Source organism: Antrostomus carolinensis, unplaced genomic scaffold (genome assembly GCF_000700745.2).
Source record: "Antrostomus carolinensis isolate BGI_N321 unplaced genomic scaffold, ASM70074v2 scaffold6504, whole genome shotgun sequence".
Taxonomy (NCBI): Eukaryota; Metazoa; Chordata; class Aves; order Caprimulgiformes; family Caprimulgidae; genus Antrostomus; species Antrostomus carolinensis.
In genome coordinates, this window is record NW_010310022.1 from 127,295 (window position 1) to 137,468 (window position 10,174).

The window sequence follows — 10,174 nt, forward strand, 5'->3', positions numbered from 1 at the left end:
CTGCCTTGGCTGGTCCCTCGGGCACGTGCGGGGCATGGGGACTTGGAGCATGCACCCTGGGGAGAGATGGTAGCAGCCTGTAACCTCCCCACCAAGTCTAGGGAGATGGCATTGGGCTTCCATGTGGGAAATGACAGATTAGGTAGATATGAGAAAAAAAGATCTACCTGCTCCCACCTGGAAGACCAGCCCTACAATGGTCTGGGGGAGGACTGGCTGCAGGGAGGGCTCCCTGGGCAGGATGCTCAGCCCAACTCTCCCCAGGCAGATGGAGGGATGTCATATGCCCCAGCCCAGCTTGGTTAGGGCAGAGGCAGGCGCTGGTGGCAGCTCGCAGCTTGTGCAGCTGCAGCATCTCCCAGCCTGCGCAGCTGCAGCCTCTCCCAGCCTGCGTCACTAGCAGGGACAGCACGGGAAAACCAATGCCAACAGCAGCTTTAGCCTGCATCTTGGTTGATGCCTTCATGCCACCGTATGAAGCAATTGCCCAGTACCTTTAATACTGGCTTTTCAATAAACATCATTACCTGGCAGGGGAAGGATTATGAAATAAAATTTACCACTAAAACTCCATTAGTAATAATGTTTTCAGGAGGGTCCGGACTAAAAGAAAACAGAAATGGAAAACAATCAGTTCAAAACCAGCACTCTCTTTTTTCGGTTTGTTTGTTTTTTAACTCTTCTTTAATCATTATTTCATTACCTTTATCTTTATAGTCTGTCTTTGGGCAGGCAGCATGGGTAAACAGCATCAGAAATTCTATTTGGACATTCAGTCCAATTTGTCTCCCACAGACTTGAGTCTGAGCTTTAAACTATTTATGGAGATCTGCGAATGGAGGAGCTCCTCACTGCACCAGACAGGATCATTTTCTGATACACTGAAGTAAATTTACACAGGGATGGGATAATTACAGTATTACCCCATATTGCTCAGTTCAAACCTGGGGGATCAGAGCTGAAAAGCTGATTAATTCATCCAATATGCCATAATAAAAAAGGAAAAATATTACCATTTACCTTAAAAATCAACTAACAGCACTAGGACTGATTTACATGTCCATTCTCTCCATTAACCGTACAGTCAGTATAGAAACATAGTAAAAAAAAAAAAAAATCTATTCCTACAACTAAAACAAATTCCAAGTGTCGATTTTCCCACTTTATTAAGAAAAAGCGAATATCTGGGATCCCACAGTAAGTAGCAAGAGGGATTCAAAATTTAAAACCTCCCTCTGTTCAGAATGCCACTTGCAGCCATCAGGGTCATCGCTACGCTCCCATCAGCAGCTGTGCAGGCTTCTCTGAGTGTCTGGATGCGCAAGGTAAATGCACACACCACGCTCTGTCATGCACCCCTTCTCCATTTAAATGCCCTACACAAGCCTTTCCTGAACACCCAAAGTTCCCCTCTGCTTCATTCGGGTGGTGACAGTGCTAGGGGGTTGCAAGTACCAACGGATGTTTTGTGTCAGTAACACTTTGTCTCTGGCTAACATTTCTCTTGATCACCTATTTGACCATACGCACCTGCTCTCCATTGTGAATTCAACCTCCAGCTCCTCTTCCCCCTGTAAAAGAAAATGAATGCAGTCACTGCAGGTTGATTCTCCTGTGAAAAGAAATACCCTACAAGAATTTTTGCTCTTCAGGGAACTCTATAAGCCAGTGTCCTCCTTTTGTTACTGCACATGCAACAGATTTAATTTTCTTCATGTCTTATCTGCTGTACTTCTAGATCACATACTTCTAATGTCATATCCATTATTTTAGCAGACTCCTACTTTAGACCTTGCAAACCAAATGTGATATATACTGTAGGTTCTCTTGGTGGTTGCTCCTCTTTCTGCAGTCATAGGTTCACCCCTCACTGTTTCACAGGCCACCTGCAGTTCCCTTTTCCCATCCTCTCCCCACAAGCCTTCAGCACTCCCCACTGATCCTCAGCATGAGTAAGACTGGATTTCTCTGGTGCATCCAAATCACCCTGCCTCTCTCCCAGCCCTCACCCACAGCCTGTGCAGATGGGCCTGGTGGCACAGTAACATGGTGGCACACTTCGATGTATGAAATCCAGGGTGTTCTGGAGGATGTGCTTTGGTTTGGTGCAGCCTGCACAGGTAGACTCTTTGCGTGCTCAGTCTTCATCTTTGTCTTTTGTCATTCTCTCCCCCTGAGATTTCCTTCTTCATTTGCAGGTTTTGGTGCAACTGCCATTATTTTGTTGGACCCTAGTGTGAGCACTAAGGAAAACACAGCACAGAGATCCAGCCTTTCCAAAACAGGTATCAAATAGAATCAGCACTCATTGAGGTAAAGTATTTCTAGGCCTAAACACCGTCCTTCAGTATAAAGTTGTTTCAACCTTGTGAAATCAAGACCTGCTGAAAAACTCATAAATGAAAATTGACTTTGCAGCTTATGACTGCAGATCACTGCTTTTATATTAGCAGAACATAATGCACAGCTCGGAACCACCAGCTCCAACTGCAAAGGGACACCCAGAACTGTTCTGCTAAATTCTCAATATTTTGACATCAAGGACAGCAGCCAGAAAATGAAGTCCGATAATGTTGGCCAACTCTGTCTCTAGAAGAAGCACTCGAAATTCGCAGTAATTACAGAAGCAACACTGGCTATCATCCCCTGAACATACTCAGATGGTTAAATGGGCAGTAAGAAAGGCTTGTCTGTGGGACACATGAGATGAAAGATGAGATAACCACGTTCTCACCTAACCACATCCCCTTAGCTTTGTCCTTGAATTTTATCCATACCTTTGGATTCAGCTGGAAAGACAGCTGAATGTTTTCTCCAAGCTGGATTTTGGAGACGTCAAAGAATACAGTGAGGAGATGGTCATCTTGCGTTACATTGTCCTCATCGCAAACTTTCAGCTCCAGAATGTTCTGGAATAAAATAAATAAGTTGTATAAGGTTTAACAAATGTAAGATGACACAGATATTTAATTCTAGCTAAAGGAATTTGGGAAAGAAGTTCAAGAAAGAAAGTAAAGGTAAAAGTAAAATAGAAATTCTGCAGTTGCACTCTAAATTGACTATTCAGGAATATACATTCTTATCCAGCCACTGAAAGCTAAAAAACTACAATAAGAATGTGAATCCTTCCTAAAGGAATTGAGACACCTGCAGTGTGGAAGGCTATACAGTAGGTTTGACATCTGGTAAGAATACCTGTTGCAGATAGCTACTGTTCCTACCTTAACCTGGCTTTGAATTGTGAAGTGGAAGGTTTCATTCCACGTTGGGTTCTTGCTGTTCTGGACAGTTTTGGTGCGGAAATGCTGCACTGAAGCTGTCGGCAGGCTTAGGCTCACATAGCAGTCCGACTGGCTTACTGTTGAAGAGAGGGAAACCATGAAAGCAATGGACCAGTGAAACACATCTAGTACCCTGGAAGTTGTTGCATTATCTGAATTTTTAAGCCCTGTAAGCAGGACAATATGCAGAACACAGGTTAGGATGCTAGCTAAGGTGCCATCAAGCCAGTGTTAGACAACCAGCTTGCTTTACTCTGTGAAGCTGTCAGTTTGCTCTTCTTGAGAACTACTTCATTTAATTACTGGAAAAACAATAAACATTCAAAATACACAGTTACATTGCATTTCTTTTCAGAGATACAGAGCCAGACTAGCTATATACATCAGACTTCAAAGGTTTGAACGCTGACGAGCCATCTATACGCGCAGGGGCAGAAACACACATGAGAGCCTCACAGAGCTGGGCACCACTGATGTTTGAGGTGCCTGTCAGGAACACAGAGCAAATAACATTAATAGCTGTGATGAGGGCTGCTGGACAAAGCCCAGCTCACACACAGTGGGCTTCCACAGGTAGCCTTCCTTAATGTCTCTGGCTGTAAGTTTACAGAATCATATAATCACAGTGGTAGGAAAAGCCCTTTAAGATAACCAAGTCCAACCATAAATGTAACACTAACAATTCCACCTCTAAACCATGTCACTAAGCACCTTGTCTACGCATCATATAAATACCACCAGGGAAGGTCACTCCATCACCTCCCTGAACAGTGTGTTCCAATGCTTGACAACTCTTTCAGTGAGGAAGTTTTTCCTAATATCCAATTTAAACCTCTCCTGGCACAACTTGAGGCCATTTCCTCTCATTCTATTGCTTGTTACCCGGGAGAAGTAACCAACCCCCACCTCTTTACAACCTCCTTTCAGGTAGTTGTAGAGTGAAAAAGTCCCCTCAGCCTCCTTTTCTCCAGACTAAACAACCCCAGCTCCCTCAGCTGCTCCTTGTAGGACTTGTTATCCAGGCCCTTCACCAGCTTCATTGCCCTTCTCTGGACATGCTCTAGCACATCAATGTCTTTCCTGCAGCGAGGGGCCCAAAACTGAACACAACACTTGAGGTGCAGCCTCACCAGTGCCGAGTTCAGGGAGGGGATCACCTCCCTACTCCTGCTGGCCACACTATTTTTAATACAAGCCAGGATGCTCAGCTGGCTGTTGACCAATAACCCCAGGTCCTTCTCTGTTGGGCAGCTCTCCAGACACTCCTCCCTAAGTCTGTAACGTTGCATGGGGTTGTTGTGACCCAAAGTTCCATCTTGTCTACTTTTTGGAGCATCCTTTCTTTTCTCTAGCATATCTAGCTGCCAATGCAGAGCCTACAGGAGCTCATTTCACTGAAGGTTCCCATGAAACCCAATCGCTGCCACAGAAGGCAGGTCTTCCACCAAGGCACTTCATCTCAGTCTGTCTTCTTCCCTTTGGGAAATTTAAAGAAGGGAACACACACACATGCACCATACAGCTCAACAACACAGTTTTGAAAGAAAGAAAATTAAGAAAAAAATTTCTATAAAAACAAATTAATCCTCTGTGGAGAAGATGAATTGCATTTAATCCTCTGTGCAGTGGGCTAAAATGAGCAAGTAGAAGAAAAGTGTTGAAACTCTGAAGAGTCTGATGGTGTAATATTTGGTTTGAGAAGCAGCTGTCCTGAGGGAGAGTTTTCACCAGTAAAGCTGTATAAAAAAATATTGCTTAATGCCACTATTTTCACTCACTTCTCTGTGCCTCAGCCAGAGAGGGATAAGTGTATTTGCAACACTTGATGAGCAGGTGAAATCTTGTCTGTGCTTCCCAGCACTGAACATGGTGGTATTGCTTCTTTGCACAAGATTGCATTGCTCTGACTTTGCTGTTTCAATTAGAGGTGTGTTCAGGTCATAAAGTTCACCTATGAATCTTTAATGTTTCCAGATGCAGGGAGGGTAGCTTTAGTATTTACATTTTCTTTTCCCAGATGAAGGAGCCAATTGTAAAGTTTGGCTTCCCACCTGAGCTCTGTTGTAGGTGAGGGTTGTTGAGGACCCAAGCTTCAGTGTGAAGCAGTGGTTAGCAGCAGTCTGCAGTGCTTACATCATCAACAAGTACTTTCATTCTGAGGTTAGAAGAATCTGCCTGCAAATATGTATTTTCATAGTTATTAAGAAATAAAAGGCAAACATGAATCATGAGATTAACAATCCTGTGAACTCACACTCAAAAGCCAGGGATGATCACCCTACAAAACACGATCTGTTAGTTAGGGACAACAACCCACACAAGTGCCAAAGATAACATGGAAGAGTATTGCCCATAAATACCAATCCCATCATTAGCATTTTATTTCCTCTATTTGCAATGCGCCACCTACTCGAGCATTCCTACCATTGCATGGCAGACACACCTTTATCTAACTAGACTAATTCTTGTCCCACGTAGTGTTACTGGTAGACCTGACTTCAGGAAACATGGAATAATTGACTCTATCCTTTATCACACTCTATGATTAACTGAAGAATTAACAAAGCCAGCCTTTTTTTTTTTTTTTTCCTGACTCCCTTGAGATTTAGGTCATCTTTGTTTGAGTCACTCTGAAGAAAAAAAACCCAAAAAACAGTAAAACACATAGAAATGACCTGAATTTCTAACAGTCCTAATCTCTCCCAAACTTTTGCCTGTATACAGGAAATTTCTATTTGAAAATCCTTTTTGGCTCTTGGGAAGTTCAGATTGATATTAGCAGAGATTGCTGTCAGGTCTTGTTCCCACTGGGAGTAGACTCAGAAAGACCAAAGCCCAGAAATTTGTGAGCAACCCACAGTTTATTTAATTGACATTTCCCAAATTGCAGTACATGCTCTGACTAAGTCTGTTGTGAAGAATGAAGTATTACTTCTAAAGTCTACCACTTTTTTCTTTCCTGCAAGTGATCACTGTCTGCTACTGCACTGTATCATACACCTTTAAGAAATAACTACTTATCAGACAGCAGAACTCTGACTTCTTTTTCAGATCTCTGACTTCCTCTGAGGGACTTCTGACACAGCCTCTAAACAAGCATGCTTCCCTCTTCCCATCTGCAAAATGTGCTTAGTGATGCCTTTTGTACTTCAGAAGTGTCCTCTGAAACCTAACTGCCTTTTGTTTGTGAAATATTTCCAGGTGTTATAAGAGAGGCACTTACAACACCTAGGAACCTTTTTTGACATGTCTCAAATACCTCAGGCCCACATAGTGCCCAACCAGCTCCAGGCACAAGCAGATGTGAGAACTGGAACTCCACAGCATATCCTGTGCCCAAGCCAGTCAGTCACATCACAATATCCCACAGCCTTATATGAAGTGCCTCTTCACCCATGTGTACAGGGCTCCCATTGCCAGTCACGTGCAAGTAAACCATCATTACCCTGGTATGTAAGGCTAACCACCACCTCACTATGATGATTACGCTCACATATGGTACACACAACAGAGCTTCAGAGCAGAAACCTGTTGTGTCCCTCCCCTGGACCACGACACGTGAGCAGACATCAAACATGCTTGGGGCAGGAGCCATGGTATCACTGTGGGGCAATATCCTGCCAAAAGCAGGTGTGGCAGAAGTTGTTTATGACAGCACAGTCTCTTTGTCCAGTTATTACACTAAGTTTCTAATTATCTTCCAGGACAGCAGCAGGACTGGATCTTAATTGTGTTTTACCATTAGAAAGCATTACAGCGACATGACCCATGCTAAGAAACACCATAGCCCCAGCATCACATTGCAGCCCAGACAAGAACAAGGCACCAGCTGTTCTGGTTCAAGCTAAAATCTCATCTGTCTCATGGACAGCTTAAATTGAAACAGGGTGAAACAACAACAAAAAAATAATTCTACCTCCTTTTTTGATGCTAAGACACAGCCTCCAGCCCATGTATAACCTGGGCAGAACCCTGGACATCCTCTTCCTCTTGGACTGGCTTTCAGTGCTTACATTGAGGCTGTTTCTAGGAGGTAGATTTTCTTCATTACTGTTAGGGTATAGTTTTATTTGTTGTGCTGAAGGGACCCAAGCCAAGGCACAACTGAGGCTTTGAACAGCCTGGTCTAGTGGAATGTGTCTCTGCTCATGGCAGGGGGGTTGGAACTAGATGATCTTTAAGGTCCCTTCCAACCCAAACCATTCTATGATTCTAATGTAGTCTCAAACACTGTTTGCCTAGATCATCTCCTTGATCATGTCTACCCTCACGTGAACCCATCCATGTCACGAAATATAAACTACCACCACCAGCTGAGAAAAGCATTTTTCTTCTTCCACCCACACTGTGGAGCTCAGCAGAGATCTGTCCGAGAGTAGATGGACAGGCGGACATTGTTTTTTTTCTAGAGTTCAGAATATTAGATAATTTAGATCATTGGAACTTTTTATACTCTTTTTTAAATAAGAATGTGAGTTACTTCTGTGAAAGTAAACATCCTCCTTCTCAAGGCCCCTTACAGTCAATCAGAGTTCATCCAGTCCTGGGACATCAGTTCCTATGTCCAGAGAGCATTGAACATTAATCTCCTAATAGCAAAACATCAATAAAAAGCTTTCAGACTTCCTGCCATCCTGCCCTTCACATTGAGTGCCGTAGAAGTATCCCTAAACCAGTATCACTAGTCTCCTTTACATCCCTTCTCAAAACATTCCTTTGCTGAGATGTTGCTAAATGACCTTCCTCCTTCCACCCCTGTTTTCTCCCTCATTGGGCTTTAGCAGTCCACATCCTCTTATTTTATGAAGAGATTTCAAGCAGCACCTAGAACAATAGGCTGTTGGTACATAATTGCAACTGTTTAAATGGTGAAGTAAGCGATAAATAATAATGAAACAATAACACCAGTGCAAGAACAAAACACCAGAGGAAGTCTGTAGGTTCCTGCAAAAGTATCACATTGAACCATAGTTCTGCAAACAATAATGTATTTCACTGGCTATATTTCTTTTCAGGATGTCAAGGGTCTTGAACTGATCTCATATATGGCAGAACTGCTACTGCCACACTGTAAAATATTTTTTTGATAAAAATGTAAAACGTTCTTTAATTTTATAAAATGTTGTACCCAAAATAATATGTCTTATATTCTAAAAGTCCAAAACTTGGCAGATGCCAAAATTAACAAGCTTAATTAAAAAAAAAAATCTAGAAAAGCTTAAAAAAATACAATTTTCTTACTAAGAAAATGCTGAAGAACATTTTTAACTCTACACCAGTCAAGATCCATTTAGCCCAGGGCCAACAGGCAGTGTCTACTGAGGGCTCTTGGATGTTTCCAGGAGGCAGGGAATGATGGGTTAAAGTTGCTCAGCTCAGTGTTCCTATCCAGTTGTTTATTTTGAACTTTTTGTTTAACCCTTAACACTCTGGGTTTTTTTCCTTTTTCATTGGTTAATTCCACTTAATGGTTTTGTTTCTCTCCAAAAATCTTGCTCTTTAGCCTCCTTGTCTTTTTTGGGGGGAAGGATCTTTGTTCTTGTTAGGGATGAACATCAGTGCCAGAGAAGAATATGCCCCACATTTAGTGGTGGGTGACTAAGGAAGAGTATAAGAGGGCAAGCACCATATAATGCTCTCTCAGCCCTCACAATTTAAGATACAGAAACTTCCTAAGCCAAACTCCACTGGATTTTTCTTGTATTAATTTGTCCGTTCTCTGCTTGGAACCCACATAGACTGTTGGAATCCGTGACCTCCTGCCTTGGAGCAAAAAGATATGTCTTGCAAAAAGATATGTTTGCCTTGTTGCAAAAAGATATGTCCTTCTGATTATTCTGGAGCGATGGTGGTTGCCAAAGGACTCTGAGTGGTTGAGCTTGAAATTTGGAATTCTCTGTAGAGAAAGCCCTGTTTTTAAGGGTGGGTTGGACTGGTGCACAGCCAAGTCTCACTCCATTAGAGAGTCAGGATGAAGATGGGACACACACCCAAATCTGAGAACTGGCAAGTGTTCACAGGTCCAGGAATATCAAGAGCCCCAATGAGCCAAATAGGGACGTGGGTGTGCTCAGTGGGAAGGGGGAATGTGGAGAATGCAAACAAAGCACTAAATTCACAGGTGGTATCAATGACATCAGCTATGCATCAATAAACAGGTGGAAATTAGTGTCATAATTTAAACTGATGGATCTGTGTGCAAAAGAGATAGATTAACACAAAGGTGCATTAAAAAGATTCAGGGTTTAAAAAGCAGAATGAAACAATTTGAATTGTCTTAGATAAAAATACTATCTTATGCACTCAACTTCCATTAAAGATCGTCTATTTTCTATTCCATAGGAGATGTTAGTGAGGTTTTGAGATTTTATTGCTATTAATTAATTTTCCCATCGCCATTACCTGGAAAATGGAGCAGCTAAACCAATAATGAAGTTAACCCATAGCACCAGATTGGGAGACCTTCTAGTGGGAGACTAGATGACTATTAAACAAAGTGATCCAAAAGCTCTACACAAACCTAGTGCAAGAAGGGATCTCGAGGGGAGAAAATAACAAAATTGGATTCACTTCAGAAACAAAAGGATGGCACAGCTGGGGAGAGATAGAAAGAGCTGATTTAAAATGTTAACAATCTATAAGATGACTGAGAAATAGGCGACGCTTGCCAACTTGTTCTATCCAGAAAAGTTTGCAGGAAAAGGAAAGTGACAAAAACAGAGCTGGGAAAAGGAAGGATTCTAAAAAAACCAAACAAACAGTGTTATGAACAAACTTAAGGAAAAACTTCTTTACTGTAAGGGTGACAGAGCACTGGAATAAGCCGCTCAGAGAGGTTGTGGAATCTCCATCTGGAGATGTTCAAAACCCTCCTGGATGCTTTCCTGTGCAAT

The 10,174-nt window shown here is 42.4% G+C and overlaps 1 protein-coding gene across 1 annotated transcript in view; it reads right to left on the reverse strand.

The window, feature by feature from the left end:
• The window catches only part of LOC104523618 (cytosolic phospholipase A2 epsilon-like), a 26,679-nt gene that overhangs the window by 12,529 nt on the left and 3,976 nt on the right, over window positions 1-10,174 (reverse strand). Inside the window, exons 3-7 of the mRNA XM_010166265.1 lie at window positions 3,222-3,358; window positions 2,778-2,909; window positions 1,531-1,571; window positions 561-603; window positions 56-116 (exon numbers count right to left, since the gene is read on the reverse strand). Of these exons, the coding sequence (XP_010164567.1) occupies window positions 56-116; window positions 561-603; window positions 1,531-1,571; window positions 2,778-2,909; window positions 3,222-3,358 (414 nt within the window). The remainder of the gene's footprint in view (window positions 1-55; window positions 117-560; window positions 604-1,530; window positions 1,572-2,777; window positions 2,910-3,221; window positions 3,359-10,174) is intronic.